This window comes from Micropterus salmoides, unplaced genomic scaffold (genome assembly GCF_014851395.1).
Source record: "Micropterus salmoides isolate LMB-PRFRI ecotype aquatic unplaced genomic scaffold, ASM1485139v1 Ms_hic_scaffold_1, whole genome shotgun sequence".
Taxonomy (NCBI): Eukaryota; Metazoa; Chordata; class Actinopteri; order Centrarchiformes; family Centrarchidae; genus Micropterus; species Micropterus salmoides.
This window is the reverse complement of record NW_024040040.1, coordinates 19,549,538-19,573,702: the sequence shown is the minus strand read 5'-3', so window position 1 is coordinate 19,573,702 and position 24,165 is coordinate 19,549,538. Positions and strand designations below refer to the sequence as shown.

Genomic DNA, 24,165 nt, shown 5'->3' with positions numbered 1-24,165 from the left:
CACCACTTCGGGGTGAAGTCTCCATTCCCCGGGCCTCAGCCCCTGCCTCGACAGCAGGTCTGCTCCTTGATTCTGCGTCCCTGGGAGATACATCGCCCTGAGCGATAGTAACCTCTGCTGGGACCACAGGAGGATCTGACGCGCCAGTCTGTACAGAGGGCGCAAGCGCAGACCGTCCTGGTGATTCAGATAGGCCACCACTGCTGTGTTGTCGGAACGAACCAGGACGTGGTGGCCTTGGAGATCGGGCAGGAAACTCCTTAGAGCCTGGAACACCGCCAACATCTCAAGACAGTTGATATGCCACTCGGACTGATGCACCTGCCAGGATCCCCTTGCAAAGCAGCCGCCCATGACCGCGCCCCAGCCCATGAGGGAGGCGTCTGTCGAAATGACCAGCCGGCGACAAGACCCTCCCAGCACAGGCCCCTGGGACAGGAACCAAGTTTCCTTCCAAACTGATAGGGAACGAAGACACTTGCGCGTAACCCAAATCAGATGGAGAGGATTTCCCCTCAGGGAAAAACCCTTGGTCCTTAGCCACCACTTCAGGGGTCTCATGTGCAGCAGTCCAGATGGTATTACGCTGGACACAGCCGCCAGGAGACCCAACACTCGTTGAAAGTGTTTTATAGTGATGGCGTGGCCTAACTTCACCCCTTTCACGGCAGCCAATATGGTGTCGACATGTGCCGGAGACAATTGTGCCCGCATCGTTGTCGAATCCCATACTAACCCTAAGAACGTAGTCCGTTGGGTGGGCGCCAGCACACTCTTCTTTGCGTTGAGCCTCAGCCCTAAACGCAGCAGATGAGCCAGAACGACATCTCGATGCCGAACCGCCAACTCTCAAGACTGGGCTAGGATGAGCCAGTCGTCGATTTAGTTGAAAATCCGGATGCCCTGGAGCCTCAGTGGGGCCAGTGCTGCATCCATACACTTGGTGAATGTGCGAGGGGAAAGTGCCAGGCCGAATGGAAGAACCCAATACTGGTAAGCCACACCCCCGAAGGCGAACCTCAGGAACTTCCTGTGAGAAGGATGGATGGAGACGTGGAAATAGGCGTCCTTTAGATCTATCGTGACGAACCAATCCTCAGATTGGATGTGCGTCACGATGGCGGGGATGGTGAGCATCTTGAACCTGAATCTCCTCAGAGAGCGGTTTAAAACCCGCAGATCCCAAATAGGGGGAGAAAAGACTCCCCTACCCCGGCCTTCAGGACCTCTTCCCTGAGCTCTGTCGGGACTGGATGACGGTCCTCAGATCGCGTCTCTCAGAAGGCTGAGGTTGAGAGCGCCGCCTCGCTGCCCCAGCTCCTCGGGGGGGCCCCTGAGAAGCGACACTCTGCCACACTAGTCAACCGAGGTTGAGCCATAGGTGACGCTCTGTGGCCACCAGAACCGACATGGACCGGCCAATGGAGCGGGCCGTTTCCTTGGTGGCCCGGAGAGACAGGTCCGTGGTTCTGCGAAGTTCCGCCAGATCTTCCTCAGAGGGACCCCCCCTCTGAACCATCTCCTGTAGCAGGTCGGCTTGGTAGGCTTGAAGCACCGCCATGGTGTGCAAGCTCGCACCTGCCTGGCCCGCTGCCATGTACGCCTTCCCCACGAGCGTGGATGTGGTGCGACATGGTTTGGATGGTAACGCCGGCTTCTCCAGGGAGGACGCAAGTCGAGGGGAGAGATAGCTCGCAAGTGCATCCTCCACCCGAGGCATCCTCCGATAACCACCATCACATTACTGTAGTCCAATGATCAGGGTGTGGAAAGCCGTGTAGAGAAGGGTCTGCCCCATGATTTACTCAGTTCATCATGTAAATCAGGAAAGAATGGCAGAGACCGGCGTGGAGGTGGCGCGTGGTGCTTAAGAAACCTTTCATCAAGCTTACCACAAGCCTGTGGTGTCTGCTCCTCCTGTGGCCAGTCGATATTGAGCTTAGCCACGGCTCTAGTCACCACCTCCAGCAGCTCGTCATATGACGCTGCCCTGACACCAGGAAGTCATCATCCACTACGCTGAGCATGTCCACCTCCTCGGAGTCGGATTGCTGCAGTGTCTCCGGATCCAAACCGCGAGCGGGAGAAGCCGAGAAACGGGCTCCCGAACGAGGAAAGGAAGCATCGGAGCCAGCGGATGAAGGTCGGGAAAAAGCCTCAGCCGTCCCAAAATCCTCCGACGCTGTGAACCCCATGAGTGAAGCCGCCGGGCCGCCTCAGCGGTCGCGGGACCCGCGCCACGGGGAGAACACATCCGGCCATCCTTGGAAAAGAGAGCCATGTGGGACCTCAGTACCCGCACGGAAAGGGCTTCGCAATGGCCGCAGCCCCCTCGAGAGCTGCCCGGGCGTGCTCCATCCCCAAACATGAGACACACATCTCATGAGAATCTCCATCCGTGATGTACCGAGGGCAAGGAAAAACACACCTTCTGTATTTCTGGTTGCCGAACATGCTGGTAGACTTCTTCTTTAGGTAAGACATTCACTGCTTGTAGGACTGGAGCTTTCTTCAAACAACATACAGAGCGCCTGCTGAATAGAAAAAAGCTAATGATGAGTGTGTACAGGTGTGCTTTATACTCCTCCGGTTATTCCGTCACACCTTACCGTTCTAGCAACAAACCAATAGGATTGGAGTGATTTCATTCACGTTCAGACTTGCTACGCCTAGAGGCGTTCCCATAGTGTCGTAACCGACACAGTTCGAGTTCCCTCGAAGGGGAACTTAAAATTTTAACCACGTAGTTAGCTTTGGTGAACTTCCTACACGAGGCTGTGTGCTAAGGCCACTAACGTGCTTGTGCCGCATGTGTCTCTACCGGGAAAAAAAACAGGAACTCGGCAAGAGGTAGTTTCAAGCACACTCCCTACAGAGCCACTAGGAGGCACCAACGGACTATAAAACTTAAAGTAGCTGTTCTAAGGATTTGGATCTGTCTGATTACCCTGATTACCCACAATGACTGCTGGAGACCATCAGGCAACATAAACAGAAATAAAACTAAATACTAATACTAATTAATAAAAGCTCGCAAACTTGGCAGTGGAGTGTAAAAGCCATGACCGGTATCTCTCTCTCCTCTACGACGTGTTTCATATCATCCCATCGCCATTTTAATCAAATCATATTATCTGATGCAGTGTGATAGTTGAGTCGTGCATTACTTTAGCATTTCCATGATTATATAAAGTAATGAAGTACATTTACATATACTGTACTAAACTTTTGACATTACTTGAGTATTTTCATTCTATGCTACTTCAAAGTTCTACTCTACTACATATATTTGACACATATAGTTACTTTTACATAAAACATGATATTCTTATACAGTATAATATGATGCAATAATGATACTATATAGTAATCCACCCAGTAGTATGCAAAGTCTTTCAAATTGGCTTCACATTAACAAACTACAACATTAAAAAGCTGTTACTTGTATTTGTAAGTTATAAAAACAGAATACTATAATATTCTAATAATATAACACAGTGGAAGGAGCATTTCTACATCATGAGTACTTTTACTTTTGATACTTTAAGTACATTTTGCTGATAATTCTGCTAAATCTGTATTTTTACTTGATTTTGAACTCAAGATTTTTACTTATGTAATGGAATATTTTCAGACCATGGTATTTCTAGTTTTACTTCAGTAAAGGATCTGAGTAGTTCTTCTTTTAGTATTCTTGGCAGCTTCCTGCTCCAGTGCTTTGTTTTAATGTGTTAAAGGGTTTCTCACCCTTTTACTTTAATATTTTAATCTCAGTCTTGTGTACAAGACGAGACATAGCAGGCATAACCTGTATATCTTGGAGCCAAATATAGTACTCTTTACTGTACTAAATTTATTTGACAGCTGAGGTTATGAGTTACTTTTCATTACATTAACAGATATGATAAGATTTTATGAAATACAACAAAATCTGCTGGGGCTCATTAACTTTTCAAATGTCTATGAGTTGTAAGCAGTGCCACCAGTGAGACATCACCAATCCAACCTTCTCACGCGCTTCCATTTAGATTATTGTTTGAGGCCTAAAGAGCTGAAATTATATTTTATAAAGAAAAGCAAGTTCAAAAATAAGACAAAAGTGTATGTGTGTGGGCTGGTGTAGTCGTCTGTATGTGGATTAGTTGATGCAAGATTTTGGCAACAGAACGATTAGAAAATCCATTTCTAAAATCAATTTTACTTCCAGACATGCACTGACTTTAATGGAGCCACAACTTAAGAGGCTGCTGGTGTGCAGCTTAAACATTAAAATAGTTTGTAAATGTACTGCATTTGGCAGGGTAGAGGTCATGCAGCTTTCTAAAGCAGGCCACGCACGTCTGCTTTGTTTCTCTTCACAAACAAAACCGTCCCCCATCTGTTTAAAATAAAAAATAAAATGTGGCCACGAGCATTTCAGGCAGCGCTCCAAATCTTGTCCTTTGGAGGAACACACAAACATAAAAAATAACAAAATGCCAGAGGTATAGGCTAAAATGAGATTACACAATTGTCCTCTAAGTGAAGGTTGCAGTCAAAGTGTGTTTTTCCTCCTAAGTGGGTTGCCTATAACTGGGCCAGAGTACGCTATTTTTGTGACTCTCATAGCAGGAGGTGGGGTCTGCTTTAAATGACATCCAAAGAAGGGAAATGTGGCACGATGTGATCAGACAATCAGCAGGCCGTCATCACTCGCCCCGTCCTCTGAGACTAAAAGGGAGAAAAAGAAAGAATTGGGTTATAAAATGTCCAGTTGTTGATGTGTGGTGACTGACAAGCTGGGAAATGTGTTCGTTTGAATCCCAGCTGGGAAAAACAGAATGATGAGCTTGAGATTTCCTCTAATTTAACAGCTTCTGTCCACACTCCCTTGAGCCATACATCTAAATGCAGCCTGGCTTCTTGATTTATTGTACTTAATTTGAGAATTTCTATGTTATACTGCTTTATACTTCTCCTCCACTGTATTTATTTGACAGCTGTAGTTAGTTTTCAGATTGGAAGAATAGTTTTACATTTTAGGAAAGCCTTATTTTACATTTACATTTACATTTACTCATTTGGCAGACGCTTTTATCCAAAGCGACTTACATTTGAGGAACACCATACAAGCATCAACAGAGCATCAACTACAGATCTACAACTGACAATACATACTAGTAAGAGCAGCAATAAATACTAGTAAGAGCTCACAGTACATATCACATCAATGGGGTAGATACCTAGGGAAGGAAGTAAGAGTTAGCAAAAAGTGCAATCAATACAAGATCATTGTAGGGGATAGAAGAAGAAGAGCACAGGAAGTGCATGTTAGAGGTTAGAAGTTAGAGGTGTTATAAGAGGAAGTGTTCTCGGAAGAGATGAATTTTCAAGAGCTTCTTGAAGTTAGAGCGGGACGCCCCTGCTCTGATGGCGTGTGGTAGCTCGTTCCACCATCGTGGTGTCACAGATGAGAATAGCCGGGACTGGGATTGCTTTGTGTGAAGGGATGGCAGAGCCAGGCGGCATTCGTTGGAGGAGCGTAGCGGCCGAGAAGGAACGTAAGTATGTATTATGGAGTTTAGGTAGATGGGTGCAGACCCAGTAGTCACTCTGTATGCAAGCATTAGTGACTTGAATTTGATTCTGGAGGCCACGGGGAGCCAGTGGAGGTCACTGAGTAATGGAGTGACATGAGTTCTTTTGGGCTGATCAAAAACCAGACGCGCTGCTGCGTTCTGAACCATTTGTAAGGGTTTCACCGCACAAGCTGGGAGACCTGCTAGGAGGGCATTGCAATAGTCGATGCGAGAGATAACCATGGCCTGTACCAGAAGCTGGGTGGCGTACTGAGTGAGGTAGGGCCTGATTTTTCTTATGTTGTATAGAGAAAAGCGGTATGACCGAGAGACAGTAGCAACATGGTCTGAAAAGGACAGCTGGTCATCAATCATGACACCCAAGTTTCTCACCACCTTGGTTGGAGTGATGGTTGCGGAGTCAATTTGTAGTTTGATGTTATGGTGGATAGATTGCTTGGCTGGAATGATCAAGAGTTCAGTCTTAGAGAGGTTTAGTTGAAGGTGGGAAGCCTTCATCCATGCAGATATGTCTGATAGACAGTCTGTGATCCGCACCGTGACAGTGGGATCGCCTGGCGGGAAGGATAGGTAGAGTTGCATGTCGTCTGCGTAGCAGTGGTAAGAGAAGCCGTGCGAGCGAATGATCGGCCCCAGTGAGGTGGTGTAAATTGAGAAGAGAAGGGGCCCAAGCACTGAGCCTTGGGGTACCCCCTGTGGAGAGGCAGTGGGAGGAGGATAATTGTCCTTGCCACAAAACATTGTAGGAACGCCCCGAGAGGTAGGATTCGAACCACAGGAGTGCTTTACTCGAGATGCCCATTGCTGAGAGAGCGGATAGCAGGATCCTATGGTTGACTGTGTCAAAGGCAGCTGATAGGTCAAGCAGGATAAGAACTGAGGATTGGGCTGCAGCTTTAGGGCTGACCTTAGGGCTTCTTTTACAGACTGAAGAGCCGTTTCAGTAGAGTGGGCACTCTTAAAACCAGACTGGTACGGATCTAGGAGGTCATTCCGTGAAAAGAATTCTGAGACCTGTTTGAATACTGCCCGTTCAATCGTTTTGGATAAAAAAGGTATAAGAGACACTGGTCGATAGTTCTCAACTTGAGTTGGGTCAAGTGAGGGCTTTTTGACCAAGGGTGTAACCCGAGCCCTTTTGAAAGTGGTTGGGAAGGTTCCTGAAGCCAGAGAAGTATTTATCACATGAGTGATTGTCGGGACTATAGTAGGAGATATGGCTTGGAGGAGATTCGTAGGAATCGGGTCCAGTGGGCATGTAGTTGGACGGCTACAGGTCAAGAGTTCTGATACTTCGCTCTCTGTGAGAGGAGTAAACGAGGAGAGTGAACAACCACTGACCTGGAAGGGCAGGGGAAAAGATGTAGTAGGACTGCTACAATGGTTGAGTTTGAGTGTTTCAAAGAATTGGCTAGTTATAGCCTCCACTTTGCCTGTGAAGAAGGCAGCAAAGGTATCAGCAGACATGTTTGTGGGTGGTGGAGGTGGAGGAGGCTTTAATAGCTCTTTAAAAGTGGAAAATAATTTCCTTGAGTTAGTGGCACTGCTTATTCTGTCATTATAGAACGCAGTTTTGGCAGCACTGATGCTTGTTGAGAAGGAGGATAGGAGCAATTGATAGCCCTTAAGGTCGGCGGGGTCTTTGGTTTTTCGCCATTTTCTTTCAGCCGCTCTGAGATCAGTACGGAGCCCACGGATGGTATCAGTTAGCCACGGATGGGGCTAGTTTGGGCGAGCAGGCTTGGTGGATAGAGGACACAGGCTATCCAGGCACGAGCCTGAATCTATAGCCGCTTAGTTTAGCTTAGCTTAGCATAAAGACTCAGCCTGTTTCTGTCAAAACAGCAGTACAAACACGACTGTCATTTTACAGGAGCTTAATGTGCGGGTCTATTTATAAGCTGGTACCATTAACTTACTGGAGTCTCTACTGTTTGCCTGGCAACTGGTCCTGGTCAAAAAATGGTTGCCCCGTAAAACAGCAAATTTCATTATTTAAGTTTTAGTACAGATTAAACTAATAAGATATAAAGTGTTAACTTTAGAGGTACTGGTTAGTGAATTTTGTTATGTTTAAACTGAGCCAGGCTAGCTGTTTCCTATCTATTCCTTTGAGATTTACAAACAAAACATATGATAAGCTTATAATACAATGTATTGATACAGAATGTGTCTTTATCTGTGTTTCCAGTCATCTAGAGTCCTGACCAACATGAAAGGTCTGCAGGGGGGAACTCTGTTTCTGGCTCACGGCACTGCTGACGGTATGCACATCTCCTCTATTCTTCACATGCGACATGTGTTTTCATTGCAAGCCAAACATAACATGTACTTTGCACAGTAACATGAAATGTGTGTTAAATTAAATCAAAGACCGTGAGTCTTTTCAGCTGGTGCGGTTGTCTTCTTTGGAAATGAGCCACTTCATGAATCAGAACATTAAAAACCTGACCTTGATGACAGCCGGTGCTTTATCCAGTGGAATTAACCCCATCAACTCTTATTTCCATGTTTTGTTTTTCTCTACAGCAAAGATTCATTTTCAGCACTCAGCAGAGCTCATCAAACACTTAATAAAGATTGGAGCCAACTATACTATGCAGGTAAATACTGCGCTCTTAAAAAGAATACATTTCAATCTTCACCTATTTTATGATGCTGTAAGACTGTTTTAATACACTTAATCATCCTCTATCATGGAAATGCAAGTTTGCAATCCTGACTTTCAAAAAATCCAAACTGCACTAGAAAAAAATACATTTAAGATGGTCCATAAAGAAAATAACCACTTGACACTATCCCCCTTTGTTTCCCTTTGTAGAAAGTTAAATGAGAAGATGAGATAGTTAGCTTAGCATGGTTTACGAAGAATTGTGGTACACATTGGCTTCAAAACAGAAGGCAGTCGCCTCGCTACCTCGCTACTGTAATAGACAGCTGCCTCAGAAGGCATAACTTTCAAGTGAAGGCATCTCTGTTTACATTGGTTTCGAACAGCCTTCTAGGGCAGTACTTACGGCAACATGTGACGTCAGCACGTCGTCTCTAGCCTTAGCATCAGCTAACTAGCCAAATGGGTAAAGATTATACTGAACAAACTTGGTTGGTTACACTCGCAGCCCTTTTCGAACACAGCCATTGAGTGAGCCATTACCTTTGCATAAAAGAAGTGGACGCAGTCATCGGATGATTAACAGGTCGCCATAGTAACGACTTGTCATCCCAAGGTAGGGCCACCCTAAAGCATACCCCGCTTTATGGTCTATTTTCCTCTAAATAGGACCATAATTTACTAAATGAACATTATGCTGTGTTGAAGAAGACTTGAAGCTAAAGATTGAGACTATAAACTCATTAGGAAAGTGTTTACTGAGGGAATAAATCAGGTATGAAGTAGCCTCATTTTACTATTATTTTTAATAGAAACAGACTTCTGTTTGCAACCAGAGAAGTTGCCCTCTGCTGGCCATTTGATAGAATGCAGGTTTAAGTTAATTCTGGGTATCCTCTTCAGACCTGGATGTTCCCGCTTGGTGATAAATAGCACTGTCTGAAACCGCAGAATGGTGTTTTTGCACTTTTTGAACAGATTAAATCAAAACATTTAAAGTCTTAGTGAGCTTTAGAGGTGCTGGTCGGTGTATTTTGTTACCTTTGCAAAGAGCCAGGCTAGCTGTTTCTCCGTATTTCCAGTCTTTATGCTAAGCTAAGCTAACTGCTGGCAGCAGCTTCATATTTACTGCACAGACTGTCAGAGTGGTACTGATCTTCACATCCAACTCAACAAAGCAAATACTCTTGTATTTCCCATATTGCCTCTTTAAGGAGTTTTAATGTTGTAAAAATAATCGTTATAACACTGTCTGACAGTATCAGCTTGTCATGAATGACACACTGGAGTCAGTAAGAGTTTTCAATCATACAGAAAGTACTGTAGATGCCAAACAGTGTGTATGTTTGTCTGGCACAGAAATTAAGAATCAATTACCTGATTTTCATGGGTTTTCACTTAAGCTGAAGTCTGACATTTCTGTATGATCTCAAATCAGTTGTGACCAAGGACCTAACTTTGTGTTGAAATGTGGTGGGGACATAGGCACTCAGACTAGGGGTGTGAAGAGACACTTACAATATGCAATATTAGTTTCAGGAAAATGAGAAGAAAACATCCTCGGACAGTGTTTTAAAGATATCCTCAATGCAGAGATAGATGAGCGGGGTGTCTGGGGGAGGTCAGGAAATTTTGATCATTAAACACTTCATTTCCTGCATTCTGGTGAAATGCACCAATATATGATGGAAATGTTTTTATTTGTGTAAAAGGAAACACAAAATTCAGGCAGCATGTGACATTTCAAAATATATAAATATAACAGAATAGAAAGCAGTACAGCTCTCAGGCATTCTGTGCTGCTTTCAGATCTGTTTCTCCTGTAGATCAACTTTTCTCATGTAATATCATCCTTGCTGGGTCAGCACACATGCCGGCATGATTTAGTCTTCTCTCTTCTTTTGTCATGTTCACAGGGAGAGAACAGAAAACTTGGCCAAAAAGGAACTGTGTCAAGAAGTTGTTAAAGTGACTGATTGCTGCTTTCATGTTTTTGTGTCATTTTATAATCAGCATCTTGTTTTTTTAGCTTAAGTTACTTTTTTTGGACAATGCACATTTGTTTCTTCTATATTTTAATTGCATGGCATGTTTTCTTAATGTGCAAATAAAGCTTTCTAAAGGCATTTTCATTTGTTATTTAACTGCAAGCTATTATATGTCATGTAGTTTTTTAACAAATTATGCTTCAAAAAAGTGGTGGGGACACACATGATTGGACACAAATGACGCCTAAGATTGTGATGTTTTTAACTTTATTTAAATAGACTCTTGTTCAGGAGCTTTTGACCATATGATGTGGTTTTCCTCTTCAGGTCGAGTGTGCTCAATTGTCACTGCACTGTAGATGTTAAAATGCATTTATTCTGAGCACTTTTGACATTTTGTCGTTTGAAATTTGAAAGTCTACAGTTACATCACATACTGATGAACACTGTGCGATACGGTCAAACCTCCAGAACAAACAACCCAGTAATGTGAATAACTCCAATATCCAAGAAATATATTGAAAAGAGTTCTGACAAAAAGTGCGAAAAACTTCACTTTTGAAGTTTTGGATGACCTTGTATGTTTGTATATCTCCTTTTACTCACACATCTCTTGTGTTTTTCGGGACAGATCTACCCAGACGAAGGGCACTTCCTGTCAAGACGCAGCCGGATTCAGCTGACTCACTCCCTAATTGGTTATTTTAGAGAATGTCTGCTTGACGCATCATCATTACTTGACCAACAACAACGGGACGACGAGTGAGAGGGAATGTGGTTATTACTGGGCCGAGTGTGTGTTTAGGAGTGTATGAGCCCCTGGTAGACTGAGTGTGTGTGTGTGTGTGTGTGTGTGTGTGTGTATGTGTGTGTGTGCGTGTGTTTTATACCTGTAGCACAACGTTTGATGGACAAAACAAGCTTCTTCTCAACATATCAGACTAGTTTCTTCGTTCATCACTTCAGTAGAATAAAGCTCCCACAGTCAGCTCTGTTGTTAAGTTTCATGATAGGTAGCAGTCTAATGGAGGTCTACCTGAAATATTGCCTCTCTCTTCCTGACAGAACAGGGAAAAGTACTTCATTTTTGCAAGATTTTTAAATTCTATAAAATGTGGTGGAGGTTTGGAGAAGGAGGTGATAACATGAGTCTCTCTGTGATGCCATAGGTAAACATGACAGGCTTCAAGCGGCACAGTCTCCACAAACTGTTGTGAAATTAGCACAAATTCTGATATACTTTGAAGATTACATCCCTCAGCAACATTTTTATGTGCTATTGTATATTAAGTAACTAGAAACTAAAGTTACGAGATCAATGTAGTGAAGTGAAAAGCACAATATTTCCCTCTGAGATGTAGTGGAGTAAAAGTATAATGCAGTATAAAATGTAAATACTCAAGTAAAGTACAAGTACCTCAATGCTTTTCACTACTAATTTCACAAAATTTTGTGAGACCTTTGCTAATTATCTTGTGCTGTCACCTGTCACCTTCAGTTCTTCCTGTTAGTATGTTTTTTAGAGGCCCATTATATTGATTATGTATCAAGCTCTTTCTCTAAACATTTCTTTTTTTATTCAAATTGCACCAATCTGGTCATTGGGACATTAAACTATTTGAAAACATGACAAAGCCTGACATCAGGGTCGTTTTCGTGGCATATTGCTTCTCTTGTATTCTCTTTACTATGGTTTTTCATTGCCTAATGCCAATATTTCTCAAGACTTTACCTGGAAGTGATTAAGGTGCACAGGGAAGCATAGTATAACTGGTATAACCAACCAAAAAGCAGACATGTCTGGCTCATTGTAAGACGGCCTCTACAGGCCCTTTATCATGTCGTGTTGTATATGTATGTGGGGCGGCTTGACTGTTTTCCAAGTATGGTTACAGATCTGTTAAGTTATCTAGCTCTTAAATAGACAGCAATAGTGCTCAACATACAGTGTGTACAGTAATTTACGTTTTTATTACACTCTGTCTCCTTGTCAGTATTTATTTATTTATGTATTTATTTATAAAAGTAGATATTTATCATTTCACACCAACTTTTTTGACAAATAATTAAAATGAACTTTTTTTCCTAAATATTTAGCTTAACGGTCATAATGGTCACTCTCTGTCTGCAGTAGCTTAATGAGACAGCTGATGACTTTACTACTCTTACTCTGGTCTTTATGGATACATCCTTTTTCTTAGAACAAAAGGTTTCAGTTTTTTACACATTTATTTACTGTATAACTTTGTCACTTGGAGTTTGCCTTTAATTTCCACTGTAATGTTCTCATTTCTTGTGCAAATGTCATGTTGTGTTTTGATAGTTTCCAGGCCATTTCATTTTTTTATGTTTTCTACTGGTTGCCAAAATGGTTTTAAACCACTTAAAGTTCTTTCAAAATATTATTTTTGCTTCATAAAACTTGGATATCCAAATTTATTAATTTTAAACGTGTCTAGCTGCTGTTAAATATTTCAGGTACAATTCCTCTTCACTTTGCAGCCGAGTTTGTACTCAAACTTTTTTTTTCCTCTGCTGCACCAAACAGTTTGAAAGTACTCCAAGGTTGTAGTGTTATCCATAAAGCATTGTAATAAAAGGCATCGTAAGTGTTTTGGTGCATGAGAGCGTTCCTCGCTGTGATTACGGGCGTGAGAGTGACTCTGACAGCACAAGTGCCATAAATCACAGTGTTGCACGTCCTCAGTGCTGTTTTCCCCTTGACCTTAGAGGTGCTCAGTGTCTGGAGTTTAATTTACAAACTGCTGTTAAGACGTACAAGTAAAAACATAAAAACAGTAGTGACGGCTGAAATATGTGATATGTTGTGATAATCCCCCTAACGCATGGCTATTGGTTCCCATGCCAACGTGCTTGGCAGCCTTGGAGACAGCTGTGGTAATTCCTTTAAAGATGACACATGGGGCGCTCTGCTGGTGATGCAGTATGCTGAACTGTCTCAATCTCTGTGCTTTGGAACATTGACGCCACATTTTGAGTCCAGTTTAAAGAGTATGTGAAGTCAGTTATTGTTTCTTTTGGGGTTTGTACAGTGAGTTTAACTTGACTTTGTTTTTCTTTGGGTGGACATGTGGGTGAGGGATGAATAAAGAAAAGCTTATTGTATTTTATGGCTGTTTTAATATTAAAGAACAACGAATGAGCTGTTTGTGAGTCTTCCTTTAATCCTGGAGAACTACGACGTGACTTTTCCTTCATGTCTTGCGTGATGGATGAAGTACTTTAGGAAGAAGATAATTTACTTGAGTAAAAGTAGAAATACCACAGCCCAAGAATATTCACATTACAAGTAGAAGTCCTGAATTCAAAATGTTACTTAAGTAAAAGTACATTAGTATTATCACCAAAATGTACTTAACTAGCGAAAGAATTGCTCCTTTCACAGTGTTATGTTAATATTATGTTATTCTGTTTTTATCATTGACAAATTCATGTAAGAGCACTTTAATGTTGGAGCTCATCAATGTGGAGCCAATTTTAGACACTTATGTACTGATAGTACTGTATACTACTGGGTAGATTTTCTGCTGTACATCTTTCCACTACGCAAACCTCCAATTTGTGTACTAAGACATAATGTTCAGCAGTTGTGGAAGAAGTATTCAGATCCTTTAGTTAAGTCAAAGTACAAGTACCACATTGTAAAACTACTTCATTACAACTAAAGTGGATTTTTCTGTTTGGGTCAAATTGGACAGATTTACAAGTTCTCTCTCTGAAAAATGTAGTTAATTTAATCTGATTGTTACAGTTATGTATTTTTTATCCACACATCAATCTATACTGTTCCCAGTCAAACTTGAGGAATTAGAAATGAATGGGTGAGACTACAATTAGTGTCTAAAAGTAGTGTAAAAAGAGTGTAGGCACATGCCCATTCATCAGATGGACACACTTCCTTTCTCAGACCCCCACATGTGTTTGTGCTCTGGACCCAGGGGCTGGGGGCATCGGGCTTCTGCTCATGACTGGGGCAGGTGGCATGTCCATGTGCCTGTACTCAAATATAGTCAAAATAATCCGTACATTAAACATTTCTTAATTCAAAAACCAGTTGTATGAGCTCGGGTCAATGAGGCCTGCAGGCCATAAATAGCAGAAGTTCAGAACTCGTAATGTTTACAAGAACTTCTGTTGATAAAAAGCAAAACATTAAGTGATAATATATGTATTATTATAGCTTTAATCTATGGTAATGCATCATATATGTCTAAGATCATCATGTTTGTAGTGTCACTGTCCTGTGAGAACCACGTATCTCTAAAAAGTCAACTTTTCATGAGCTCAGAGAACCAGCCCTTTTCTTAACCTGTAAAGGAATGATTAATCCTTCAGTCTGACCTCATACTGAGGAAGGTATGGCAGCGTGAAATCCTGTTAGCAGGCTGAAAATCTCACCATCATGTTCTTCGTTCATTCATACTGAGAACAAAATCTAACAGAAAAATCTGCCATAACAGGGACATTCATGAAACAGGCGGCTGAAAAAAACATTTATCTTTCTTTCTGACCTTCATGACCCTTTTAAATCCCCTGTCCACACAGCCTAGACTCTGCTCAAATTGAGCCTTAATTACATCAAAGCAATTACAGAGCCGATGTGAAGACTTCATCCGCTGAGAAAGGGAGGAAAAACTCCAGCAGCAACTTCAGAAACTATGAATTAAGACCTGAATTGGAGAATTAATCAGTCTCTGGTTCTCCACAGAACATCTAGTCTTTTGTAGTTTCTACTGTAGAAGAGAAATCCGCCTTAGTTTAAAAGAAATCTTGGCTTTCTTAGCACATTCACAGCAACTGGCACAACAAATAGGTCTAACAATATAACTATATTTAGGATGTTATATACAGTCAAAAGCATACACATTTCATCACTTAGCCAGGGCTGTCCACGTAGCGTAGGCCATGTAGTGCATGCATAAGTGTGTATGTGAAAACATTAGGCATGTTGTCTACCTCAGTGCCAAGCTGGTGGCCTGAGATTTCTCTGGACAAGTGGCTTTAAAGTCTGCAGTAATATGCTAATAGGTGAGTTTCCTCTCAGAGGAACACGACACTGCCATCTTGTGTCGGAACACCCACAACTCACCCAGGTGCATTACAAACAGTGCTAAACTAAATATCTTTGGATTGTCTATTGAACAAGAAATGAAAATTTACCTCTACTTAATTTTGAAGCATAGTACTCTTGAGAAAAGTAGGTGTAAATAGCTTTATTTAAAAGGAAATAAGGCAGTCTCTTATTGGAGAGTCATATTTTAATAAACCAAACACCATAGGAGTGAGCTTGAACAAATTGCTGCTCGGCAGTTACATTAGTGTTTATTAAAAGGTCTACATATCAGTCGTTAAACTGCACATTAACACATTAACACAGACTGCTTCTGGAGGAGACTTAAAATCATTTCTTTATGGGATTAAAAAAAAAAATTGTTGCAATCTGAGAGAACTTTAATACTCCTCCCCATCTTCATTTTCTTCATACGAGTCAACGTCAACCTCTTCGTAATCTTTCTCCAGGGCGGCCATGTCCTCTCTGGCCTCAGAGAACTCTCCCTCCTCCATCCCCTCTCCGACGTACCAGTGGACGAAGGCCCTCTTGGCGTACATCAGGTCAAACTTATGGTCAAGTCGAGCCCAGGCCTCTGCGATGGCGGTGGTGTTGCTCAGCATGCACACGGCCCTTTGCACCTTGGCCAGGTCTCCTCCAGGAACCACAGTGGGAGGCTGGTAGTTGATTCCCACCTTGAAGCCGGTGGGACACCAGTCCACAAACTGAATGCTGCGCTTGGTTTTGATATTGGCGATGGCCACGTTAACGTCTTTGGGCATCACGTCACCACGGTACAGGAGGCAGCAGGCCATGTACTTGCCGTGACGCGGGTCACATTTCACCATCTGATTGGCTGGCTCGAAACAGGAGTTGGTGATGTCAGCCACAGTGAGCTGCTCATGGTAAGCCTTCTCTGCGGAGATTACTGGGGCGTAGGTGGCAAGAGGGAAGTGGATACGAGGGTAGGGCACCAAGTTGGTCTGGAACTCAGTCAGGTCCACGTTCAAGGCGCCATCAAAGCGCAAAGAGACGGTGATGGAGGAGACGATCTGGCTGATGAGGCGATTCAGGTTGGTGTACGACGGGCGCTCAATGTCCAGGTTCCTGCGGCAGATATCATAGATGGCCTCGTTGTCCACCATGAAGGCACAATCGGAGTGCTCCAGGGTGGTGTGGGTAGTCAAGATGGCATTGTAGGGCTCCACCACTGCTGTAGACACCTGAGGAGCTGGGTAGATGGCAAACTCCAGCTTGGACTTCTTGCCAAAGTCTACAGAGAGTCGCTCCATCAGTAGAGAGGTGAAGCCAGAGCCGGTTCCTCCTCCAAAGGAGTGGAAGACCAGGAAACCTTGTAGTCCGAAGCAATTGTCAGACTGAACAAGAAAGGTAAAATTTACTGTTAAAGAAAGGTGTAAGATTGCTAATGAGAGTTTATAAAAGGTTAACTCACTCAAAGATTACACTGCTATTTTGTTCTATTAGTTAAAATTGTGGTTTCCAGTCATCTCACGATAGCAACAAATCACCACATACTCTGAAATCAACAGCTGACAAGGTTCTTTGCACTCAGACAGCATGACTAATGACATCTTCTGGATGTTATTAAACTGCTAAAAGCCTGGCCTTTCATTATTTATTATTATTATTAACGACTTCAAGAAAGAAAAAGTGTTTTAATTTTTGCCCCAAGCAGCCAAACCCTTCGGCTACTCTTCTTACCACTATGCGCATCTTCTCGAGGACAGAGTCAATGTGCTCCTTTCCGACGGTGTGGTGACCACGGGCGTAGTTGTTGGCAGCGTCCTCCTTTCCTGAGATCAGCCACTTGGGGTGGAAAAGCTGGCTGTATGTGCCTGTACGAACCTCATCTGGAAGAGAGAGAGAGGGGAGATAATTTTTTAGCATACTGTATGATGGGAATAGTTTTCTTAGTTTTTCCTCTACATGGTCTGATGTTCATGTTAAACATGTCAAAAGCTTCAAAAAATGAGGTACAAGTATTAATCCCTCTGTGACAAAACCTCAGATTTCCCAATGTTCTTAATACTGTGGTTTTAACAGTTTTTTCTAACTGCTTTCCATATATAGTAATTTGCTTCAGGCACAGAATGCCATCCACGCCCACAAAGTGAACGCACAGCCCCATCCTCCTGGCAACCTGTGGCGAGTTCAATCTCAAACCGGTTTGTAACGTTTTCTGATTGAACGACATGTTTCCTTGAAATGGTATGAACGTTACGCATCGGCCTTCGAGGAATGTTTTCTGCCGTTTGGTGGGAGTGTCCGAGGTGTTAACCAATCAAGAGCGAAAATTTGTAAACACAGCAGTTTTAAATAGGAAGGAAAATGCAGTTACACATACACAGTGGGGTGTTATGGGTAGGGGTGTGCCAAAAAAACAATACTGCAATCTATCGTTATACATTTTTCCATGATACTGTATCGATATTTCAGCACATCATATCGATACATAAAATAAATAAAAAATAGCACTTTATGTCATGTACATATTATACTTAGGTGGTACACAGCAATTTGTAGTTGCAGTAAAAACATCAGTAACTTAAGTGAATTTGCATTTTTATGTGCTTTTTATGAAGAAATGTTTTAATAATAATTTTTAATAGTTTTTTTCATTCATTAATATATAGACTGAAAAATGTGTGCTGTTTTCTAACAGTTTGGATTTGCAGCAAATAAATATAGAACTTTTTCACGGGTATTTTGTATTCATAGTTAGACAGATTTTGTGATGTTTCGTTTTAGGATTGTTTAGCGATATATCGATTATCGCATTGCTGTATCGTGATATTTTCATTATTGTGAGCCATGTATCGTGTATTGTATCGCAAGGTACCCCGCGACCTCTAGTTAAAGGCACCACTGTTTCCGATGAACTAAATGTTTTGCTTCATTTTGTCGGCGCTGAACTCTGGTAAACACAGACATTGGCCAATCAGGGGACAGTGGGGTTTCAGTTGGAGGCGGAGATTAAAGAGACAGGAGTATCTACAGCTCGTTTCAAACAGAGGCTGAAATGAGGGCCTACATAAAGTGCTAGTATAAGACAGAAAATGATTGAAAAACATTGAATCATGCAAGGCTACCATAAAGGAGTCACAGAACTACTAAAGCCTGAAAATGCAGTATAATAGGTCCCCTTTAAATCTTTATTGCAAAAAGAGAAATACATGGGACATAAAACACTATGCAGTATGATTTGTGCAAAATCACATATTGCTTTTGCAAACGTGTACTTTGTAACATGGTTACAATGGTTAGTTTACTGTCCACGTAGAGTGAACTGTACTGGTTTTATTAGATCTTAGTGCTGCATTTGATACCATTGACCATCTGGTCCTATTGCAGAGACTGGAACATTTCATTGGCATTAAAGGAACCGCTCTAAGCTGGTTTAAGTCCTATTTATCAGATCGATTTCGGTTTGTTCATGTTAACGATGAGTCCTCCATGCACGTCAAAGTTAGTCATGGAGTTCCTCAAGGATCTCGGACCAATCGTCTTCACTTTATATATGCTTCCTTTAGGCAATATTATCAGGAAATATTCCATAAACTTTCATTGTTATGCAGTACTCAGCATACTCAGTTATATCTATCGATCAAGCCAGATGAAACGTATCAGTTAGCTAAACTTCAAATGTGCCTTCAGGATGTTAAAACCTGGATGACCTGTAATTTTCTAATGTTAAACTCAGATAAAACTGAAGTTATTGTTCTGGGGCCCAAGCACCTCCGTGATGCATTATCTAAAGATATAGTTTCCCTTGATGGCATCGCCCTGGCCTCCAGCACCACCGTTAGGAATCTTGGAGTTATCTTTGATCAGGACATGTTGTTTAAGTCTCACATTAAGCAAATTTCAAGGACCGCCTTTTTTCACCTACTTAATATTGCGAAAATCTGGAATATCCTGTCTAAAAATGATGCAGAAAAACTAGTCCATGCATTTGTTACTTCTAGGATGGATTACTGCAATTCTTTATTATCATGCTGCTCGAAAAAGTCCATTAAGACTCTTCAGCTGATCCAGAATGCTGCAGCACGTGTTCTGACAGGAACCAGGAAAAGAGATCACATCTCTCCTGTCTTAGCTTCTCTGCATTGGCTTCCAGTAAAATCCAGAATAGAATTTAAAATCATTCTTCTCACATACAAAGCTCTTAATGGTCAGGCAGCATCTTATCTTAAAGAGCTCATAGTACCTTACTACCCCACCAGAGCACTGCGCTCCCAGAATGCAGGGTTACTTGTGGTTACTAGAGTCTCCAGAAGTAGAATGGGAGCCAGAGCATTCAGCTATCAAGCTCCTCTCCTGTGGAACCAGGTTCCAGTTTGGGTTCAGGAGGCAGACACCATCTCCACATTTAAGAGTAGGCTTAAGACTTTCCTCTTTGATAAAGCTTATAGTTAGGGCTGGCTCAGGTGAGTCCTGAACCATCCCTTAGTTATGCTGCTATAGGCATAGACTGCCGAGGGATTTCCCATGATGCACTGAGCTCCTCTCTCCTCTACGTTCTCTGCCTCTGTATGCAACCTCATCCCATTATTGCATGTTACTAACTCAACTTCTCCCCTTTCCGGTAGTCTTGTGCTTTCTCGTCCCTCTCCTCTCTCCTCCTATCACTTCCTGCAGGTGCTTCTGGCTCTGGAGCTGTGGAGTCTGGATCTGTGGCTGCGAGTCACCTGCTGCCCCCGTGTTCCTGCTCGACACCCTCTGCTACAACAACTATTGTTACTAGTCCTATTGTTATTATTGTTATTACGTATAATCATTACATTACGATTATTATCATTAACACTACTATAAATATCTATACCATTTTTCATTTAGTCATTTAGTCTATAGCAACATCACCTTTACTGTCTGTACCTCTGTGTGTATATTGTGTAGGCTGCCTCCCTCCCCTCTCTCTCCTTCCATCCCTCTCTCTTTCTCTCTGTTCCTCTCCTGCCCTCTTTCTCTCTGTTCATCTCTTGCCCTCTCTCTCTCTCTCTCGCTCTCTCTCTCTCCTTCACCCCCAACCGGTCGAAGCAGATGGCCGCCCACCCTGAGCCATGGTTCTACTCGAGGTTTCTGCCTCTTAAAAGGAAGTTTTTCCTTGCCTCTGTTGCCTAGTGCTTGCTCTTGGTGGGAATTGTTGGGCTTCTGTAAATAACATCACAGAGTATGGTATAGACCTGCTCTTTTATGAAAAGCGCTGTGAGATAACTGTTGTTGTGATTTGGTGCCATATAAATAAAATTTAATTGAATTGAACAAGATGTCTGCGTGTTGCTTATATGCTCCAATAATACTTATCCAACACATCTTTGTAGTATGCTGATTTGATGACTTCACAACTCAGAAAATGGGGCTATCCGAGGAGCATTTGAATGCACTGTGAGCCGTTTATCAAGTGGCATCACGTATAAATACCTCACCTCCACATGTCTACAAATAATAAAACAGAACACAGTTACATGGTGAGATGTGTGTGGAAAATCTAACACTTTAGAATATATAGGATCATATGTTGTGGCATCAAACAAAGCAGCTGTTTGTATTTTTTATTTTACAATACAGTCGACATGCATGTACATTCTTACACAGCAATGTGAAAAATGCAGCTACATTTGAAAAATGTATGTAAAATCATCTTCCCCTCAAGATGTGAGGAAGAGACGCGTGTGGGAAGCAGGGAGACAGGTTAGAATAAAGAAAAGCACCTATAGATAAATAATCTGGCTCTGGAGCCAAAAACAATCTGATTGGTTGATTCAAACTAAAGTGGGTGTGGCCACAGTTACATAAACAAAAATTAAAGCTGTCTTGCAAACTTGAAATTAAATTAGATTCATCACAGCTATGAAATCCATTGTCTGACTTATTAGTTAATACAGGTAATATACACCTAGTTTAATCTTTACAGTTTTACAGCTTCCTTCTCTCTAACCCTTTAGTATTTTCCTTAAATCTGAATAAAATTAACTAAAAGGTGGTTCTTTAGCTCTAACTTTTGAAGTTAGACTGAAAGTGTTTCCATAACTAAACTATCAGCTTCCATCAATCGTTCAACAGCGGTCGAGCAAGATCTTTAACTCCTCAACAACAGCTCCTATGTAATTTAGTCCAATGAAAAGAATGTTAAACTGCAGGATGCTACTGATTTCTTGTTTGTCCCGAGGCCTGAAGCAACTATACTAAAACTCACCAATAAGCGTGGACTCCAGGTCGACAAAGATGGCTCTGGGAATGTACTTCCCGTTGCAGGTCTCACTGAAGAAGGTGGAGGTGGAGTTCCCCTTCGAGGGAACTTGAACTGCGTCAGTGACGACACTATGGGAACGCCCCTGGGCGTGGCAGGGCTGAACTATGAATGAAACTACTCCAATCCTATTGGTGTTGCTAGAACAGTAGTGTGTGACGGCGTAACCGGAGGAGGTATATAAGCACGCCGGCACATAGGACATTAGCTTCTTTCTATTCAGCAGGCACTCTGGCACTCTATGTTTGGAAGCTCCATTTTCCTACCTGACATCGAGACGAAGCAGCAGAAGATCATGTCAAAGCGATTCCGACAGTGTGTCTTCCCTTGTGAGCGTTTCATCACCAAAGGTGATACCCATGGGATGTGCGTCTCATGCCTGGGGATGTAGCATGCTCAGGCGGCTCTCGAGGGGGCTGCCTGCGACCATTGCGAGGCCCTGCCCCTGAGGGTGCTGAGGTCTCGAGCGGCTCTCTTCCTAGAGGATGGTCGGATGCGCTCCCCTCGTGGCACAGGCCCCGCGGTCGCTGAGGCGTCGCGGCGGCTCCAATCCTGGGGATCACAACGCGAGATCGCCAAGGGTGCCGGAATGGCTGAGGCCTTTTTCCCTGGCAGGGTCCACGGTGCTGCAGGCGTTTCATCCCCCACCTCATGTGACGGCGGAGGACGGGAGACTTCATCTGCTCTGCCCTGTCAGAGCACTGAGTATTTACACTCTGAGGTCTTCCCGTTGGAGGAAAGCAGACCAGTTGCTGGTGTGTTTCGGGTCCCCCAAGGCTGGGCTCCCCGCTTCTAAACACACCATCAGCAACTGGATCGTTCAGACTATTTCCCTGGCCTATCAGGTGCGCAGTTTGCCTTCACCTATGGCCGTAAGGGCGCACTCTACTCGAGGCATGGCGGCTTCTAGGGCCCTCCTCGCAGGGGCGTCACTCCAGGATTTGTGTGATGCGGCTGGCTGGGCCACCCCTCACACTTTTATCCGGTTTTACAGTCTGGACCTGCCTTCTGCACCCGGCACCCGTGCGCTCTCTTCCTAGTCGTGCCGTCAGGTTCTGCACGCTGGGGGCAGGCGGGGTTTCGGTGCGGCCTAAGTGGGTATCTCGTTCCCATAGTGTCGTCACCAACGCAGTTCAAGTTCCCTCGAAGGGGAACGTCTCGGGTTACGTATGTAACACTTGTTCCCCGAGAAGGGGAACGAGACACTGCGTCGGTGCGTGCTTATATACCCCCTCCGGTTACGCCGTCACACACTACCGTTCTAGTAACACCAATAGGACTGGAGTAGTTTCATTCATAGTTCAGCCCTGCCACGCCCAGGGGCGTTCCCATAGTGTCGTCACCGACGCAGTGTCTCGTTCCCCTTCTCGGGGAACAAGGGTTACATACGTAACCCGAGACGTTGTTGTGGCTCTTCCAAGCAGCCATTTGGCCATCAGGCTGGATGCCATGCTCCAGGCAGTACAGCTCCCAGCAGCTGTTGCCCATCTGGACACCAGCCTGGCCAACATGGATAGAGATACACTCACGCTATGGTGGAAAAAGAGTTTTATATTTTATTATTATTCCCTCTATGATTAGGGATATTTAAAACATTTTCTCTTTTAACTTTATTTCCAGTTGCAAAATGGCAAAATCACTAAACTCGTCATGCAAACCAAATTTTTAAACATACTATTGTCAAACCATTTTGCTTTAAGCCAACATTTCTGCTTTTAAACCCATCTTGACCCGCTGAAGGTGATAGTTAAGCGTCAGAAAACACTGGGTTTTTCTGTATTTGCATCACAGCCTGATTTCCACATGCTCAAATTTGCAGGTCTGGATTTGAAAACTTTGCTGACAACTGTTTTCAGATATCCTTAGCGAGTAAGATGTGACAAATGAAGAGTCACTGATCTAAATAAAAAATTAGCAACCCCTGGTGATTAACACATCCTTGTCAGAGTGTCTGTAGGCGCCAACGTCCACACCCTGCTGAAGTATGTCTAGTTCATGTGGGGCAGGGGGGTGGAGGTAATGGGTCCAGACTTAGCTGAGAACTGAAACAAGTTTGTTCTCATCATTTGGAAGGGGAATTAGGCCTGAGGGGGTTTAAGACGCAATGTCCTTTGTTCTGTTTGGTTAATTGGCCCTGTGAGAGAAATTTGTCTGTCTGTCTGTCTGTCAACAAAAGTCCAGCTATCACAAACAAGTCAAGTGTGGCTGTCAAAATATGATGGTGCTACTGTCTTGTCATATCTGTCAAGACAAGAGTTTAGCTAAACTAACCTGTTTGGACTGCAGATTAGATAATGGAAATCATCATGCTTTACCTGCAGAGTGCTCCTAAAATAGGAGCATGTGACCAACTCTATGGAGCAAAGCCTGACAAAATAGTACACAATATTACTGTTATGAAGCATGAACTCCATTTTTGGCTGTTTTATTAGTCAGACAGCTTTGACTTTTCTTCTGGATATCAGAAAAGAGAATGCGGTGACCTGTTTGCTCCATGGTGTTGCAACATGCAACATCTGTTCATGTTTACAAGACACACAGCCTGTAAAAATTTGCCTCACAGGAAGAGGTGCGTAGTAACAAATTACATTTACTCCATTACATGTACTCAAGTAACTTTTTTGAGTAAATTGTACTTTTCAGAG

General features: G+C 43.0%; 2 protein-coding genes across 3 annotated transcripts in view; one reads left to right on the top strand and one right to left on the bottom strand.

Moving 5' to 3' along the window:
- The window catches only part of LOC119905037 (inactive dipeptidyl peptidase 10-like), a 122,363-nt gene extending 109,026 nt beyond the window's left edge, over positions 1 to 13,337 (top strand). The window contains exons 25-27 of one of the 2 annotated variants that reach the window (XM_038721724.1): positions 7,771 to 7,843; positions 8,109 to 8,182; positions 10,810 to 13,337. In XM_038721724.1, the coding sequence (XP_038577652.1) occupies positions 7,771 to 7,843; positions 8,109 to 8,182; positions 10,810 to 10,944 (282 nt within the window). In that variant the 3' untranslated portion in view covers positions 10,945 to 13,337. The remainder of the gene's footprint in view (positions 1 to 7,770; positions 7,844 to 8,108; positions 8,183 to 10,809) is intronic. The other variant, XM_038721729.1, reaches the window with a different exon arrangement.
- Positions 13,338 to 15,481: 2,144 nt separating this feature from the next.
- Positions 15,482 to 23,934, bottom strand: LOC119915733 (tubulin alpha-8 chain-like). The gene is made up of 5 exons (XM_038735453.1): positions 23,836 to 23,934; positions 22,910 to 23,050; positions 21,467 to 21,557; positions 16,972 to 17,120; positions 15,482 to 16,625 (listed from the first exon to the last, which is right to left on the bottom strand). The coding sequence occupies exons 1-5, from the start codon at positions 23,932 to 23,934 to the stop codon at positions 15,651 to 15,653; spliced, it is 1,455 nt and encodes a 484-aa protein (XP_038591381.1). The 3' UTR covers positions 15,482 to 15,650.
- Between the last annotated feature and the right edge of the window lie 231 nt (positions 23,935 to 24,165).